The sequence below is a fragment of the Rana temporaria genome, chromosome 9, assembly GCF_905171775.1.
Source record: "Rana temporaria chromosome 9, aRanTem1.1, whole genome shotgun sequence".
NCBI lineage: Eukaryota > Metazoa > Chordata > Amphibia > Anura > Ranidae > Rana > Rana temporaria.
The window spans coordinates 39,551,229-39,569,695 of record NC_053497.1 but is presented as its reverse complement, the minus strand read 5'-3'; the positions used below and the strand labels follow the sequence as shown (position 1 = coordinate 39,569,695).

The 18,467-nt window shown below is 45.5% G+C and overlaps 1 protein-coding gene across 1 annotated transcript in view; it reads right to left on the bottom strand.

Annotated features, from left to right (window-relative positions):
* Positions 1–1,762: 1,762 nt before the first annotated feature.
* Positions 1,763–18,467, bottom strand: part of LOC120913364 (cytochrome P450 2G1-like) — a 38,797-nt gene continuing 22,092 nt past the window's right edge. The window contains exons 5-9 of the mRNA XM_040323243.1: positions 17,692–17,868; positions 12,943–13,084; positions 12,278–12,462; positions 10,135–10,276; positions 1,763–2,057 (exon numbers count right to left, since the gene is read on the bottom strand). Coding sequence (XP_040179177.1) covers positions 1,864–2,057; positions 10,135–10,276; positions 12,278–12,462; positions 12,943–13,084; positions 17,692–17,868 — 840 coding nt within the window. The 3' untranslated portion in view covers positions 1,763–1,863. The remainder of the gene's footprint in view (positions 2,058–10,134; positions 10,277–12,277; positions 12,463–12,942; positions 13,085–17,691; positions 17,869–18,467) is intronic.

The following is an 18,467-nucleotide window of genomic DNA, read 5'->3' as shown; positions in this document are numbered from 1 at the left end:
TCACTATTGACTGGTTGGGTCACAATTAACCAACATCTTGCAGTATCTCAAAATCCTGCAATATGAACTATCAGTGATGTCCCCTGTCCTGTAATTTAGGACATCATTTCTCAGTCACCCTATGGCCCTATCGGACATAAGGTGACCCTAGACATAAGACTCCTTGGTGACGCCGGTACAGGAGTACCCCTCATCCTTGCAAAGTCTCTGTTTGTCCCGGGTCATTCCGTCACATACAGTATCTCACAAAAGTCAGTACACCCCTCCCATTTTTGTAAATATTTTATTCTATCTTTTCATGTGAAAACACTGAAGAAATGACGCTTTGCTACAATGTAAAGTAGTGAGTGTACAGCTTTTATAACAGTGTAAATTTGCTGTAATAACTCAATAACTCAACACACAGCCATTATTGTCTAAACTGCTGGCAACATAAGTGAGTACACCCCTAAGTGAAAATTTCCAAATTGGGCCCAAAGTGTCAATAATTTGTGTGGTCACCATTATTTCCCAGCACTGCCTTAACCCTCTTGGGCATGGAGCACCAGAGCTTCACTCGCTGCTGTGAGCCCTTCTCCAGACATTACAGGTTGGAGATGTTGTTTTGCACACACTCATTAGCAGGAGACCTGGACTATAAACTTTGAACAACAGGACAGGAAGGATGATCGGCACAGCAATAAATAGCGATGTCCTGTGTGTCTCTCCCTCCAGCAGCTGAGAGCCTACAGGAGGGGGAAGAAGACACACACAGAGCATCGATCTGTAATTGTCTTGCTAATCGTTTAAATTGGGGGGCACAGTATATTGTTGGGGGGGGGGGGGCAGTGCCCCCTCTGCCCCCCCGCCCAATGATGCCCCTTTTCCAGTCTGCTGATAAAATAAAACACTCATCTCACTGGTGATGAGTGGATCCTCATAATCCAACAATGTGCATATCCACTCACTGGCCACTTTATTCGGTACACCTGTTCAATTGCTTGGTAACACAAATTGCTAATCTGACAATCACATGGCAGCAACTCAATGCATTTAGGCATTTAGACGTGGTGAAGACGACTTGCTGAAGTTCAAACCAAGCATTAGAATGGGGAAGAAAGGGGATTTAAGCGACTTTGAACATGGCATGGTTGTTGGAGCCAGACGGGCTGGTTTGAGTATTTCAAAAACTGCTGATCTGCTGGGATTTTCACGCACAATCATCTCTCAGGTTTACAGAGAATGGTCCAAAAATGAGAAAGTAGTGTCAGTTGTGTTGAGAAAAATACCTTGTTGATGTCAGAGGAGAATGGACAGACTGGTTTTAGATGATAGAAAGGCAACAGTAACTCAAATAACCACTCGTTACAACCAAGGTATGCAGAATATCATCTCTGAAAGCACAACACATCCAACCTTGAAGCTGATGGGCTACAGCAGCAGAAGACCAGACCGGGTGCCACTCCTGTCTGCTAAGAACAGGAAACTGAGACTACAATTCGCACAGGATGACCAAAAATGTATAGAAGAATACGTATCGGCCTAAACTCAGGAATTTTTTTTTTTTATATTTTTGGGGGATTTTTATTATAGCAAAAAGTAAAAATATTACATTTTTTTCAAAATTGTTGCTCTATTTTTGTTTATAGCGCAAAAAATGAAATGGTAATATCACCAGGGAATTACCATTTAACACCCAGCTCTCTCATTACCAATATCTAACCGCAGTTTTAGTTTATTCTTTTAAAGTAGTTTTTTAAAATCATTACAATGTGGTCTTAAGTGCTTAAATAAATATGTTTTTATTTTGCTACTACAGTATAAAAGGAAAATACAAGTTGAATGTAAATTACAATAGGAAAATAAAAAAAAACAAAATCAAGACTATATTGTGCTAGTGCGGAGAATGGCAGACATTTTGTAGAAGCGAGGAAAGTGTCCAGCACTGCTGACTTCATGGGCTAAGTTGAGGTCTTCTCGAGGTACCGGGGAGGTCAAGGTGAACTTCTGGAGGAGGGAGGTGAGGAAAAGAAAGAGCTCCATGCGGGCCAAGCTTTCCCCTGGGCACATCCGCCTTCCTGTAGGTGTACAAGATATCATATTAGGTGTTGAACAGTGCAATAAAATCTATTTAACCACTTCAGCCCCAGACCATTTGGCTGCCAAATGACCGGGCCACTTTTTGCGATTCGGCACTGAGTCACTTTAATTGACAATTGCGCGGTCGTGCGACGTGGCTCCAAAACAAAATTTATGTCCTTTTTCCCCCACAAATAGAGATTTCTTTTGGTGGTATTTGATCACCTCTGCGGTTTTTATTTTGTGCGCTATAAACAAAAATAGAGCGACAATTTTGAAAAAAAAAAGCAATATTTGTAACTTTTTGCTATAATAAATATCCCCAAAAAATATATATAAAAAAAATGTCCTCAGTTTAGGCCGTATTCTTCTACATATTTTTGGTAAAAAAAAATCGCAAGAAGCGTTTATTGATTGTTTTTTGCAAATTTCAGCGTCTACAGTAGGGGATAGTTTTATGGCATTTTTATTAATATTTATTTTTTACTACTAATGGTGGTAAAAATGCACTGAATACTGTGTAAATGTGACTGGCAGTGAAGGGATTAACCACTAGGGAGCTAGGAAGGGGTTAAGCGTGTCCTAGAAAGTGATCCTAACTGTTAGGGGGCGTGGCTACGAGTGACACGTCACTGATTAGTGCTCCCAATGAGAAGGAGCAGATGACCAGTGACCTGTCACCAGGAAGAACAGGGAGATGTTGTGTTTACACTGGCATCTCCCCGTTCTTCAGCTCCGTGACACGATCGCGGGACACCGACGGACATCAGGTCCAGGGGTCCCGCGGGCACGGTAGCATGTGCGCGCTGACACAGCAGCAAATTTAAAGGGATGTATATATATACGCACCCATTTGCCTGTCTGTGCCATTCTGCCGACGTATACATTTGTGCGCCGGTCGGCAAGCGGTTAAAGTGGATCTAAACCTTTTTTTTGGGGTTTTGGATAGGATGATTAAAGGTTTTAGGTGACCATTGTCATAAAGGGTGAAAGTAAAATAAAAGCTATAATTTGAGTTGCTAAGAAAACAGAAATAGAGGAAAAATCATCTAATGGGAACACTAGAATCAGGGACTTTACATACATTTCCTCTCAATTCCTGTTGACAAAAAGTGAAATAAAATCTTCCTACTGGGACACAAAAAATACAAAATTAATTGACAAAGGTTTTTTTCTTACTCCAAAAATATAAAGTTTTGACTATGTAATAAAACATTCAAAAATATTTTTCAGGTGATGTCCAAAATGTTAATTCAACTGTATTTATCAAGAACCAGTCAGAAAAGAGAATATGTAATAAATTAAAGTTTAGAATCTGTTATGAGAATAAAGCCTTACCTCTTAGGGCAGGGGTCTCCACAGGGCCGCCATCAGGGAGGTACAGGCAGTACACCTGTAAGGGGGTAAGGGGCCCAGAGTTCCCCAGGGGCCCGGATGGCAACACACTTTTTTTCTTGTAAGGGGTCCGAGGTCCCCAGGGCCCCGGATGGCAACCCCCCTTTTTTTAATTTATTTTTTTATAAAGAAATAAAAAAATGTATTTTTTATTTTTATTTTTATTATTTTGCAGCCATGTCCCCCCACAAATGCAGCCATGTCCCCCCATATCCAGAAATGTCTCCCCATATCCAGCAATGTCTCCCCATATCCAGCAATGTCCCCCACATCCAGCAATGTCCCCCGTATGCAGCAATGTCCCCCGTATGCAGCAATGTTCCCCGTATGCAGCAATGTCCCCCACATCCAGCAATGTCCCCCGTATGCAGCAATGTCCCCCGTATCCAGCAATGTCCCCCGTATCCAGCAATGTCCCCCACATCCAGCAATGTCCCCCGTATGCAGCAATGTCCCCCGTATGCAGCAATGTCCCCCACATCCAGCAATGTCCCCCACATCCAGCAATGTCCCCCGTATGCAGCAATGTCCCCCGTATCCAGCAATGTCCCCCGTATCCAGAAATGTCCCCCTTATCCAGCAATGTCCCCCTTATCCAGCAATGTCCCCCGTATCCAGCAATGTCCCCCGTATCCAGCAATGTCCCCCTTATCCAGCAATGTCCCCCGTATCCAGCAATGTCCCCCACATCTAGCAATGTCCCCCACATCCAGCAATGTCCCCCGTATCCAGCAATGTCCCCCACATCCAGCAATGACCCCCACATCCAGCAATGTCCCCCACATCCAGCAATGTCCCAATATCCAGCAATGTCCCCCACATCCAGCAATGTCCCAATATCCAGCATTGTCCCCCACATCCAGCAATGTCCCAATATCCAGCAATGTCCCCCACATCCAGCAATGTCCCAATATCCAGCAATGTCCCAATATCCAGCATTGTCCCCCGTATGCAGTAATGTCCCCCGTATGCAGTAATGTCCCCCGTATGCAGTAATGTCCCCCGTATCCAGTAATGTCCCCCACATCAATGTCCCCCACATCCAGCAAGGTCTCCCCATATGCAGCCATGTCCTGTCCCCCTTACCTTCATCGCGCCGCATCCCCGCTGCCGCCGACTGCTTAATATGGGCGGGGAACATTACAGCTTTGAACAGCTGTAATGATTGGCGCCGCGCTGCGTATAGACACTCCCCCTTGCTCGGGATTGGACAGTTCACCCGAGCAAGGGGGAGTGTCTATACGCGGCGGGCGGGAAAGACTACAGCTATTCAAATGAATGCTGTAATGTTCCCCGCCCGTATTAACCAAGCGGGGAATGCGGCGGGATGCGTTGTAGCGACGGGATGCGTCGGCGGCGGCGGCGGCGGTGGCGGTGGCGGCGGGGGCGGCTTTAAGTATTCTATTTTGGTATCGGGGGTATTTGCGGGAGTACGAGTACTCCCGCAAATACTCGGAATCGGTCCCGATACCGATACTAGTATCGGTATCGGGACAACCCTACAAAGGTCAGTTTTATCGTCCTTCAGAATTTAGGGGGGGTTGGACTGTGGCCAGAGGGAGTAAAAATTGTACCAGCATCAGTGGGAAAAAATAATGCTCCATCATTTGTTTCAGTGGGAGCAATTAGGCCTCATCATTGATGTCATCGGGAGGAATTGTACCCCTTCATAGGCATTAGTTTGGGGGGGAATTATGCCCCATTGTTGGTATCAGTGGATGAAATAGTGCCCCAAGGACCAGCTAAAAGCAAACAAAGGCCCATAGCTGGCCCCCTGGGCCACAGTTAGGAGACCACTGTCTTAGGGAATACTTTTAATTCACTTCATAACTTTCTCTACCTGTCAGAGCAGCAATGTCAAGCTGAGTATCAGGCTATAAGACCGTCCCATCTCCTTCCTAAGCTCAATGCTGATAAAAGATACTCAGAAAGCTGCCATTAGCATGCATAGCATACTAGCTCATTATGTATTACTTACCTTAGATCGAAGCCCCTGCAGCCGTCCTCGACCCCCCTTCCGACCACGGAAATCTCACCCGGAGCTAACTTCCGGGTATCGCGGCTCCGGCGCTGTGATTGGCCAGAGCCACGATGACGTCATGCGCGGGAGCTGCTGGTAACGGCACATCTAACTGAAGCAACGGCACGACGTGATCAGATCACTTTGGCACAAGCAGACACAGGGGGGTATCTCCTAAACCGTGCAGGTTTAGGAGATATCCAGGGTAGCTACAGGTAAACCTTAATATAGGCTTACCTGTAGCATAAAGTGGTTAAAATGGGTTTACAACCCCTTTAACCACTTGAGGACCACCGCACGACGATATACGTAGACAAAATGGTACGGCTGGGCACAAGGGTGTACATGTATGTCCCCTTTAAGATCCCAGCTGTGGGTCGCAAGGGACCGGGTTCTTCTCTCTGTGACCATCCCAGTGGGAACAGCGGACCACAGCGGGTCACAGAGAGGAGGAAAGGGGAGAGGTAAACAAACCTCTCCCTGTGCTTCCTAGTCAGACTGACGCTGATCGTCTGTTCCCTGTCATAGGGAACGACGATCAGTGATGTCACACGTCAAGCCACGCCCCCCACAGTAAGAATCACACATTAGGGCACACCTAACCCCTACAGCGCCCCCTCCTGGTTAACCCCTTCACTGCCAGTGTAATTTTTACAGTAACCAGTGCATTTTTATAGCACTGTTCGCTGTAAAAATGACAATGGTCCCAAAATGTGTCGAAAGTGTCCGATGTGTCCGCCATAATGTCGCAGTCGCGATAAAAATAGCTGATCGCCGCCATTACTAGAAAAAAAATATTAATAAAAATGCCATATAACTATCCCCTATTTTGTAGACGCTATGGGCCATATCCACAAAAGAGATACTCCGGCGTAAGCCGTCGTATCTCTGGTTCTAACTTTGGAACTGATCCTCAGAAGCAGTTTTCCTAAGTTAGGCAGAAGATCCGACATCTGTAAGGGACTTAGGCCTCGTACACACGACAGAGTTTCTCGGCAGAATTCACCGAGAAACTCGGTCAAAACCCGGATTCTGCCGAGAAACTCTGTCGTCTGTACAGTTTTGGCTCGATGGAGCCGCCGAGGAACTCGACGAGAAAATAGAGAACATGTTCTCTATTTTCTCGTTGTTCTCGTTGTTCTATAGGAGAAGCCGGCCCGCCGAGCTCCTCGGCGGCTTCATCCCAAAACTCGACGAGGAACTCGACGTGCCAAGCACGTCGAGTTCCTCTGTCGTGTGTACGGGGCCTCACACTGCCGGATCTTAGGATGCAGTACCGCATCCGCCACTGGGGGCATTTCGAGTCGAAATGCCTCTTCTAGTATGCAAATTAGCACTTAGGGCGATCCTCAAAGCTTTTGTGCCTAGTTTTTTCGCCGTAAGTGTTAGTTTGCCTGGTGTAAAACTAGGGCTGCTTTTACAAAGTGTAAAGTTAGTCACACCTTGTAAAGGCCCATTCAAGCGACGGCATTTGGTATGCATTCCCGAGGGAGAACTCCACGGCAATTTGTAAATTCCAAACCGGCATGGGTTCCCCCCCAGGAGCATACCAGGCCCTTAGGTCTGTTATGGGTTGTAAGGAGACCCCCCCTCCGCCGAAAAATCGTCGTAGGGGGTCCCCCTACAATCCATACCAGACCCGTATCCAAAGCACGCTACCCGGCCGGTCAGGAATGGGAGTGGGGACGAGCGAGCGCCCCCCCCCCCTCCTGAGCCGTGCCAGGCCGCATGCCCTCAACATGGGGGGGTTGGGTGCTCTGGGGCAGGGGGGCGCACTGCGGGCCCCCCCACCCCAGAGCACCCTGTCCCCATGTTGATGAGGACAGGACCTCTTCCCGACAACCCTTGCCGTTGGTTGTCGGGGTATGCGGGCGGGGGCTTATCGGAATCTGGGAGTCCCCTTTAATAAGGGGGCCCCCAGATACCGGCCCCCCACCCTAAGTGAATGGATATGGGGTACATCGTACCCCTATCCATTCACCTGTAGGCAAAAAGTTAGTTAGTAAACACACAACACAAGGGTTTTTAAAATAATTTATTATTCTGCTCCGGATGCCCCCCCTGTCTTCGTTATTAGCTCAATTACCAGGGGGGGCTTCTTCTTCCACTCTCCGGGGGTCTTCTTCCACTCTCCGGGGGTCTTCTCCGCTCTCCGGGGGGGGTTTCTTCTTCCGCTCTCCGGGGGGGGCTTCTCCGGACTCCGGGGGGCTTCTTCCATCTTCTCCCCTCTTCCGCTGTTGACTCGGCGAACCCCGGTTCTTCTGCAGATGTCCGGTGCCTTCTTCTTCAGCGCTGGCTGCCTGCTATGTTTGTGTGTTAGCTCAATTAGTAACAGGCAGCCAGCGCAGTCTTCTGTGACGTCAGGGTCTTCTCTTCTGTTCTTCTCCCCTCTTCCGATGTTGCCTCGTCGCCTCTTGTCGCTGTAATGATGGAAGCGCGCCTTGCATCCCATTTATATAGGCATCACCGTCCCATCATGCTCCGGCAGGTACCCACGTGGTGGGTGCCTACCCACGTGCACCCACCACGTGGGTACCTACCGGAGCATGATGGGACGGTGATGCCTATATAAATGGGATGCAAGGCGCGCTTCCATCATTACAGCGACAAGAGGCGACGAGGCAACATCGGAAGAGGGGAGAAGAACAGAAGACCCTGACGTCACAGAAGACCGCGCCGGCTGCCTGTTACTAATTGAGCTAACACACAAACATAGCAGGCAGCCAGCGCTGAAGAAGAAGGCACCGGACATCTGCAGAAGAACCGGGGTTCGCCGAGTCAACAGCGGAAGAGGGGAGAAGATGGAAGAAGCCCCCCGGAGTCCGGAGAAGCCCCCCCCCCCGGAGAGCGGAAGAAGAAACCCCCCCCGGAGAGCGGAGAAGACCCCCGGAGAGTGGAAGAAGACCCCCGGAGAGTGGAAGAAGAAGCCCCCCCTGGTAATTGAGCTAATAACGAAGACAGGGGGGGCATCCGGAGCAGAATAATAAATTATTTTAAAAACCCTTGTGTTGTGTGTTTAATAACTTTTACCTTTTGCCTACAGGTGAATGGATAGGGGTACAATGTACCCCATATCCATTCACTTAGGGTGGGGGGCCGGTATCTGGGGGCCCCCTTATTAAAGGGGACTCCCAGATTCCGATAAGCCCCCGCCCGCATACCCCGACAACCAACGGCAAGGGTTGTCGGGAAGAGGTCCTGTCCTCATCAACATGGGGACAGGGTGCTCTGGGGTGGGGGGGCCCGCAGTGTGCCCCCCTGCCCCAGAGCACCCAACCCCCCCATGTTGAGGGCATGCGGCCTGGCACGGCTCAGGAGGGGGGGGGCGCTCGCTCGTCCCCACTCCCATTCCTGACCGGCCGGGTAGCGTGCTTTGGATACGGGTCTGGTATGGATTGTAGGGGGACCCCCTACGTCGATTTTTCGGCGTGGGGGGGTCTCCTTACAACCCATACCAGACCTAAGGGCCTGGTATGCTCCTGGGGGGAAGCCATGCCGTTTTTTTCTTTGAAAATTGGCATGGAGTTCTCCCTCTCAGGAATGCATGCCGAACGACGCTGTCATTTTTTTTTATAATTATTTGTTTTCCCGGCGCGTCTTTTTTTTCACCCGTCGCAACTTTAGTGTCCCGTCGCAATCCACAAAGCCGCCCGGCGTCGATTACGTTCGCGCGCTGCACGTCGGGAAAATGACGTCACACGCATGCGCAGTACGGCCGGCGCGGGAGCGCGCCTCATTTAAATTGTAAACGCCCCCCCGGAGAGGAGGAACGCCTTACGACGGCGGCACTTAAGTTACACGGCTTGAAATTTTTAGGTAAGTGCTTTGTGGATCAGGCACTTAGGTAAAAACTTTAAGTCAGTGTAACTTAACTGCTGAAAGTTAAGTTACGCCGCCTGGCTGAGGATTTGGCCCTATAACTTTTGCGCAAACCAATCAATAAACGCTTATTGCGATTTTTTTTACCAAAAATATGTAGAAGAATACGTATCGGCCTAAACTGTGGAAAAAAATAATTTATATATATATGTTGGGATATTTATTATAGTAAAAAGTAAAAAATATTGCATTTTTTTTCAAAATTGTCGCTCTATTTTTGTTTATAGCGCAAAAAATAAAAACTGCAGAGGTAATCAAATGCCACCAAAAGAAAGCTCTATTTGTGGGAAAAAAAAGACGTCAATTTTGTTTGGGAGCCACGTCGCACGACCGCGCAATTGTCAGTTAAAGCGACGCAGTGCCGAATCGCAAAAAGTGGCCTGGTCTTCAAGATGCATAATGGTCAGGGGCTTAAGTGGTTAAGATTATGTTTTAAATATTCCAATAATGTGGCACATCGGTCACAAAAAACCTTCCCCCTTTCAACCTTTGCTGCCTATCCTTATGTATACCACCATTTCTAAAAAAAACCTGTATGGCATGGTAAAGGATGTGTCACCTGCCTCCCAATGATACAGAGCCCATATCTCAGTGCTGTCACCGTACACGTTCTGGCAATACTCAAATATACAAATTCTGAAGATCACTGGTGATTTTGGAGAAGCAGCGGTAGGCATCTTAATGGTGTTCAAGGTAAATATAGGCCCCCAAGAGTTTTCTTTGGACAGGATGGGACAAGTCTGCTTCAAATAGCTGCTTACAAAACACAACACACTTCTTACCAGCAGAAAAAGGCAGCAAGGCTGGATTCTTCTCCAGGCCTCCGTTATTGTCCAGAAACCTGGTTGGCGAGAATACTTCTGGATCTGGAAACTGGGTGGGATCCTTCAATACACAGGTAAGTAATGGGAACACATCTGTGCCCTGGGATATATTAAAAGAAAAAAAAAGTGATGTTGGAATATTGTGATTCTAAAGGGCACATAAGGGTTGCCATCTTTTCTTCAAGTCAAACCCGAACACTTTAGCGGCACACAGCAATCTTTTTTTATACATATATTTTGCAATTAAAGCGGGGGTTCACCCCAAAAAAATGTTTTAACATTACATTCAGCCGAGTTGTCAGAATGACAATTGGCTGTTTTTTTTTTATTTTATCCCCGTACATACCGTATTTTCACCGCCGCTTCCGGGTATGTCTTCTGCGGGACTGGGCGTTCCTAATTGATTGACAGGCTTCCGACCGGCGCATACAGTGCGTCACGAGTTGCCGAAAGAAGCCGGACTGCGAGTCTCTATACGGCGCCTGCGCACCGACGTTCGGCTTCTTTCGGCAACTCGCGACGCGCAGTATGCGACGGTCAGAAGCCTGTCAATCAATTAGGAACGCCCAGTCCCGCAGAAGACATAAGCGGCGGTGAAAATACGGTATGTACGGGGGTAAAATAAAAATAACAGCCAGATACTCCGTATGTTTTTTTAAGACTTTTAACTGAATTTATGAATTCTTTTCTACACTGTACTTATTAACACATTTGAAATATAGAAAAATGGTGCCAAAAAAAGACCAAGTGGTCCATCTAGTGGCTCTTTTTATTTTATTAATATATATATATTTTAACCTTTTTTAGAGTATAGATTTATGTTTGTCCCAACCATTTTTAAACCCACTTACTGCTGACTTATGCCGCGTACACACGATCGGAAATTTCGACAAGAAAACCATGGAATTTGTCTGACGGAATGTTGGTTCAAACTTGTGTTGCATACACACGGTCACACAAATCTTGTCTGAAATTCCAACTGTCAAAAACGCAGTGACGTACGACGACGTACGACGAGCCGAGATCAATGAAGTTCAATAGGTAGTTCGACTCTTCTGCTTGATTCTGAGCATGCATGTTTTTTTTGCGCGTCGGATTTGCATGCAAACGAGCGGATTTTCCGACAAGAACTTTTTCCATCAGAAAAATAGAGAACCTGCTCTTTTGCTGGCGGAAATTCTGACAGAAAATGTTGGACGGAGCATACACACGTGGGAATTTCCGACCAAAAGCTCACATCCAACTTTTTTGGACGGAAAATCCGATCGTGTGTACAGGGCATTATTCGCTACCTCTGCTGGAAGTCTATTCCAAGCATCAACACATTTTTCAGCAAAATAAAACTTTCTAAGATTCGTTTTGAGGTTTCCTCCTGCTAGTCTGAGGTCAGGTCCTTGTGTTCTTGATCTTGGCTTCATATTAAGAATCCTGTCCTCCTAAACTTTTTTTCACCCCCTTGATGTATTTTACGGTTTCAGTTCATGTCTCCCCTTTTCCTTCTTTCCTCCAGACTGTACATATTAACTTTCTGAAGTCTCTCCACTATTTTTGTTGCCTGTCTCTAGACTGTTTCTATCCTTAGCAATATCTTTTCGTAAGTGAGGTCTCCAGAACTTGACCCGGTATTCTAGAAGAGGCCTAACTAAACTTAGGCCTCGTACACACGACCGAGTTTCTCGTCAAAAACCAGCAAGAAACTTGCTGGGAGATATTTTTTTGCCGAGGAAACCGGTCGTGTGTACATTTTCGTCGAGGAAACTGTTAAGAAACTTGACGAGCCAAAAAGAGAGCATGTTCTCTATTTCCTTGACGGGAATGGAGAAAATTGGCTTGTCGAGTTCCTCGACAGCCTAACAAGGAACTCGACAAAGAAAACAATGTGTTTCGCTCGTCGAGCTCCTCAGTCGTGTGTACAAGGCTTCGGCTGTGTCTTTGTCAGAGACAGACTTAATTGGCTTCTTTAGGTCTAACCATTTTCAGAAACATTTTTTCTTCCTAATTGTATGTCCATCAAAAATAGGTAAATAGCTATTAGGTGCATGTTTTGTCTACTGTATTCAGTTTACTGCCCTTTCCATATGTAGTATCGTAAAATCATTACCTTGGGTATTACATAGCCCCGGAGTGATACATCCTCTGTTGTGCAGTGTGGCAGTCCAGTTGGGACAATATCACCAAATCGCTGGATCTCATGGATTACGGCCTCAGTGTAAGGCATCTTGGTTCGGTCTTCAGCTGACGGATATCGTTGACCTATTACTCGATCAATCTCCTTCTGGACCTTAACTGAATAATACATTTTAGAGTCATTTCACTGAGTAAGAGTAATTTCAAGTAGTAGTAAAAGTACCTAGGTAGATTGTTGATGTTTCCTATTGAGCCCTCCTCATATTTGACAAAAGTTGTATGTAAGGGTGATCCTATAATATGTGCTTGAAAAATAAATATTGGTTTTGGTTGGCTGTATCTGTAGTTCTTTAAAACAGGTTTTTGGTTTGTTTTAGTTTTTAGAGACAGATGTAATGAACCGAAATTACTACAGTTTATTCTAGGGTAACTACACTGCTGCTGCCTAAGGCGACCCCTCAGGGAGTGTTGTCACCCTGGGACAGGATGTTAATAAACTGCCGAATTGACAAATGTCAATTAAAGAAGTACAATAAAGAATGACATTGCCAGAACAAGTAGAAGGTCAACTATTATTTTATGTTTGTTAAATATAGGGTCAGGTATACAGAAAATATTTTTTAAATTCAGTGTTTTCACCTTGAATTTCTGGATGCTTCAACAGGATGAGAAAGCCGTAGCGAAGAGTTGTGCTGACAGTTTCTGTCCCAGCAGTAAATAGGTTTACTGTTGAAGCCACAAGATTCTCCATATGAAATTCTGTGTCTGGATTCTCCTTATCCTGCAAGAAAAACTTTTGATTTCAAGTAATCTTTAACCACTTCAGCCCCGGAAGGATTTACCCCCTTCCTGACCGGAGCATTTTTTGTGATTCTGTACTGCATCGCTTTAGCTGACAAGTGCAACGTCATACCCAAACAAAATTGACGTCATTTTTTCCCCCGCAAATAGAGCTTTCTTTTGGTGGCATTTGATCACCTCTGCAGTTTTTATTTTTTGCGCTATAAACAAAAAAAGAGCAAAAATTTGGAAAAAAAAGCAATATTTTTTTTTTTTTTAAATCAGATAAGTGTTTATTGAAACATTCACAGTTTTACACAGATAAGACATCTCTCCACTGCACATACATATGGTAAGCCCTGAACGACATATCATGCATGAAAAGAGAGAAAATAGAAAGAAAATAAAAGAAAAAACAGCAATATCTTTCGTATACATGCTTGTCCCTTACTCCACCCACCAGCACCAGTACTCCCCCAAAATCCACTGTGCCTGTTCTCCCTCCCAGCACCAATAATACAGTCAACATGCCTCGGCAATCCCACATATGTACATGTCTATAGGCACCTCAGAAGTCTGGTCATGACTAGCTCCGCAGGGCTCAGACCTGGCGTATCCAACCACATCCCCCATATCCTCTCAAATCTGCCGGGACACCCCCTATGTTGGTAGATGTATTTTTCCATTACTAATGCCCTTCCCACATGGGAAATCCAGGATGAATGGGTCGGAGGGGAGACAGATTTCCACCCTATCAGAATCAATTTTCTAGCCTGGAATAATGTCCTTGAGACAGCCACCCTGGTCGCCTCCTCAGGGATTGCATCCTCCAGCACCCCCAGCAGGCAGCAAATAGGATCTACCGGGACCTTTGTCTGAAAAACCGAGTTAATTGTCTTCACCACCTCACCCCAGTACCTGTGCAGTTTTGGACAACGCCACAGGAGATGTATCAGGTCCCCCTCGTGCTGCTGACATCTGCAGCACATCGGGTCCGCCCGCCTACCCATCCTGTGCAACCTCAACGGTATGTAATGGACCCTTAATAATATGTAGAGCTGTGAAACCTTTTGAGCGACGTTCAGGGAGCATGTAGTCAGGGACTGAAGGGCTTCCTCCCACTGGTCTCCCGTCACCTGGCCGAGATCCCTCTGCCAGGCGGACAGGGCCCCACATGGGTATGCGTCCAGGTGTCTGGACAGTGGCATCTGATAGCACTGAGAGATAATTCCTTTGGTCTCGGAGGTTGTGTTCAGCAAGTGAAAAACTGGGGCGGGTGACAATGTCCACTCCACAGCATTCCCCTGTGCTGCTACCGCATGGCCAAGCTGACGATATGAGAGCCACATGGACGCTGGAAGATCAAATCTGGCCTGCAGCTGATTGAACGTCAGTAGCCTGCCATTTTGAAATATCTGAGACAGCATTGTTATCCCATACCCCTTCCATCTAGGTTCCCGCTGCAATTTAGCTTGTTCAGAGTATGAAGAGTTGTTCCATATAGGACTGTGTTCAGTGAACCCCCTCACCCCCTGAAGTTGCCTGCCCTTGTTCCAAATCTTTTGAGACAGTGTTAAAGTCGGGTGAAGCTTGTTAGATTTCAGGAACATTTGTGCCTCCAGGCCCAGGGGGATGGTTTCGGCACCAGAAGCAAATAGCATCAGTCGCGCCGCCGATCCCACAGGGTCTCTAGTCATGGAGCCCACCAGATGCTGCAGCTGTGCAGCCATGTAATATACCCAAGGGTTGGGGACCGCCAACCCTCCATCATCCTTCGCTCGCTGGAGCTGCTCCAGCCTAATCCTTGGGGCCCTCCCGTTCCAAAGCAATTTCCTGAATAGGGTGTTCACCACTCTGAAGATCTTCAGGTGAATGACCACTGGGGAGTTATGTAAGAAGTACAACAGTTGGGGCATTAAGATCATTTTTATTAAGTTTGCTTTGCCTGCCAGGGACATCTTAAGATTGTTCCATGTGTTAATTTTTTATTTTGAAATCTGGAAGCAATGGGTATATGTTTAGCTGACAGTAATCTGACAGTTTGGGTGAAAATTGCACCCCTAAGTATCTAAAACTATCCACTACTGGAATGGGGCAAGAGGCAGGAAGGGCCACCTCCCTGTCGTCATCCAGCATCATCAGGGAAAGCAATATTTTTGCTATAATAAATATCCCCCAAAAATATATAAAAAAACTAATTTGTAAAAGTCCAAAAATTGACCATTCAACCACTTTAACTAGCTAGAACCACACCACTAACAGAATAAAGACTGTACAAGAGCATGTGAAGCCTTCTGAATAAGCGCTATGGTATGACATGCATTAAGGCTTTCTACTGCTGATGCTTTGTGCTGATGCTTTGGGACTTTGAATGAGGCAAGTATGGGAGCCAACAAAGTAGAGTAAAATATAGTAACATGGTTAATTAAAACCTGAGTATATATATAGACATAAAAGCCAAGGTGTTTATCATGATGGCAAATTGCTTGAAAACATGCACATGTTATTGTATACAATGTTAGAGCTGTACTAGCATACATAACTTGACACATTTCGTGAACCACTGCTCGCTTCTTCAGGAGTAGATAAATAGGTGCAGTCTCTAAAACGGCAAAGCCGAGGTTTCAAAAAGTGATCTCCCAGGAGACATCCACGAGATGCATTCGGCCTGGGAGCTGAAGGGAGCCAACAACAGACCTCCCCCTCACTCTGCCACTTCATTCCACATATGGAGGATACACTTACTGTGGTTTATCCTGAATGCAAAGACACACTAGTGGACACAAATGTCACTATTGAGCCATGTCTGTCCCTCGCATTTTCCCCCGATGGTCTGTTGTCGGCTCCATCTCTTCAGCTCCTGGTTTGCTGTTTTTCTTGAGCCTTAACCGGAAAAACATTGGTGCAACTCCCTTGTCTAACTCTTCTGTATGTTGGTGAGGCTGGAACAGACTAAACTAGCCATAGATTGATCAGAATCCAGCCGGTTCAGCATGAACCGGACACATTTTGATTGATTTGTGGCTGTCCCTGTACGACAGAAGTCAAACGTTATATCGACTTATGTTGACTGGTAGAAATCTTTTCTTGTTCTTGAGAGTCAGAATACAGTGCCTTGCCAGGGGTCGATTCCTTCATCTATCTTGCTAGCCGCTGGGCTTTCTTTAGGTTCAGCCTTCTAGCCAAACAAATCAAAACTACCCTTCTATGGCCAGCTTAAGGGAGGCTTGTTTGACAAACCCAACGTCAAGGTTATTTAGCATATAAGAGTGTCCAAGATGAATGAGAAAAAATTAATTGTATAGCGTGCTTTTCACAAGAAGGTATCATATGTGGTTTGGGAATTTTAGGAAATTTTATATTGGGACATTTTGGAAAACGACTCCTTAAATTCAAGTAAATTTTGCTGATTTATTAAAATTTTTTAACTGGTTGTAACAAATATCTAGACATGTGCACACTGAAATATTTTGTTTCGTAATTTCGTTTTCGTTCGAAAAATAAATTTATTTAGTTACTCCCGAAATTCGTTTTTATTTATTTAGTTTTTCGTAAACAAAATGCATTCGTCCGAAAATCCAAATTAATTAAGGTCGAATCTGTCATTGAAGGCTTATGGTGTCTGTCGAAAGTTCTAAAAAAAAAAAAAAAGATTTGACGAAGCAACAAAACTGTCTCTCTATGTCGAATCTTTATGTCTCTCTATGTGGAATCTTCATGTCGAATCTTTTCTCTCCATGTCAAATCTTTTCTCTCTATGTCGAATCTTCTTCATGTCTCTATAATGTCGAATCTTTTCTCTTTATGTAGAATAATATTGGACTAATAGAGTTAAGGTTAGGCACATTCGACCGCAACGAAAACGAAAATAAAGAATTTGTTTATGTCGGATCTTTCAGTTTCCGTTTTCTGTGCTTTCGTTATTGTTTGTTAAAACGATAACAAAAATACCTGAAATTCGGACGAAAATGCATTCGGTCGAAAAAGAATGCACATGTCTAACAAATGAGGTTCTAGACAGTCCTTCTGAAATGTTTGACTGGACATATACACTTTGAAGTGGAGGTCCGGCGGTAAAAAAAATAAAAATAAATAAAAGTCAGCAGCTACAAACACTGTGGCTGCTGAATTTTAATAAGCACACTTATTGCCTGTGATGTCGGCCGCCGAGGCCGATCCGTCCCTCGGACCGGGTCCCGGCGCCGCCATCCTCACTAAGGGAAACAAGCAGTGAAGCCTTTTCGCTTCACTGCCCGAGTGCCCGTTTCCTACTGCTCATGCGCGAGTTGCGAGGCTTTTTGTGAATGGGCACACCGTCCTGTGTGTCCCAAAAGGCAGTGCGTCTCCATTTCCACACAGAACCTTGCCGCAGACGAGGAAGAGGCAGATTAGGATGATCTGCCTAGTAACAGCCTTTTCTGGTAAATTTTCATTTTTTTTTAGCCTTTTTGGCTATTTTTTTTTAGTGTGGACCTCCACTTTAATAATTAATAGTATTATTTGATGTTTACATCTATTCTTTTTCTCTCCTCCCTTCTTGAAAGTTATGTATTTATTTCTGTCTCAATATAGTGCTTTATATTTAGAAAAGCCTACGTTCCTTATTACCTGTTGTATCCTCTTCAGAAAACAGTCGATAAAGTGGCGAGGGGAATGGGGGTCCAGGGTCTTTAGACTGCCTTCCACCATCTCACGAACAAATGCTTTAAGCTCATGTAAATATCGCACCCCTCGCTGAGGAGGTCCTGGAACATAGCGGATGAGCCTCTCAAAGTTGTAAACAACCTAAAATATTAGGAGAACATTTATTTACCAAGAAAATTCAAGATTCTATAGTATATAGATTTAAAGGTAAGTGTACACATATTTATTAGAGAAAAGGCAACTGGTAATTAATTCTCTATACAGGTGAAGTCCAAGTGCACTCAGCAAGGCTGTATCCTGGCCTAGGCCAACAAGGCCCAGGCCTAGGGCAGCACTTTGTAGGGGGGGTAGCACGGAAAGAGTCCCTGCCGGCTTGCGCTACACTGTTTTTGTAACACAAGCTGCTTCTAATTTTGACTGTCCTATCATCCTGGACCACAAACCTTCCTCACTGTGCTATATGTTTTCTGCTGCACCATTGGCATTGCTATATCTTCTTAGTCCTCTCCATAAAATTATCAGAAATTTGTGCTTAAAGTAGAACTATAGGCAACACTTTTTTCTTTCATTTTGGATAGAGTAAGGGAGGGTTATAGCCCCTGTCAGTAATTTTTTTACCATCTCCGTCCCATTGCAGAGATTTCCCTTATTTTCCTGCCCCATAGCCAAACAAGAAAGGAGAGGAAATCTATGCAAATTAAGGGAATTCATTCCCCCCCCCCTCCCCAAGGCACTAAGAA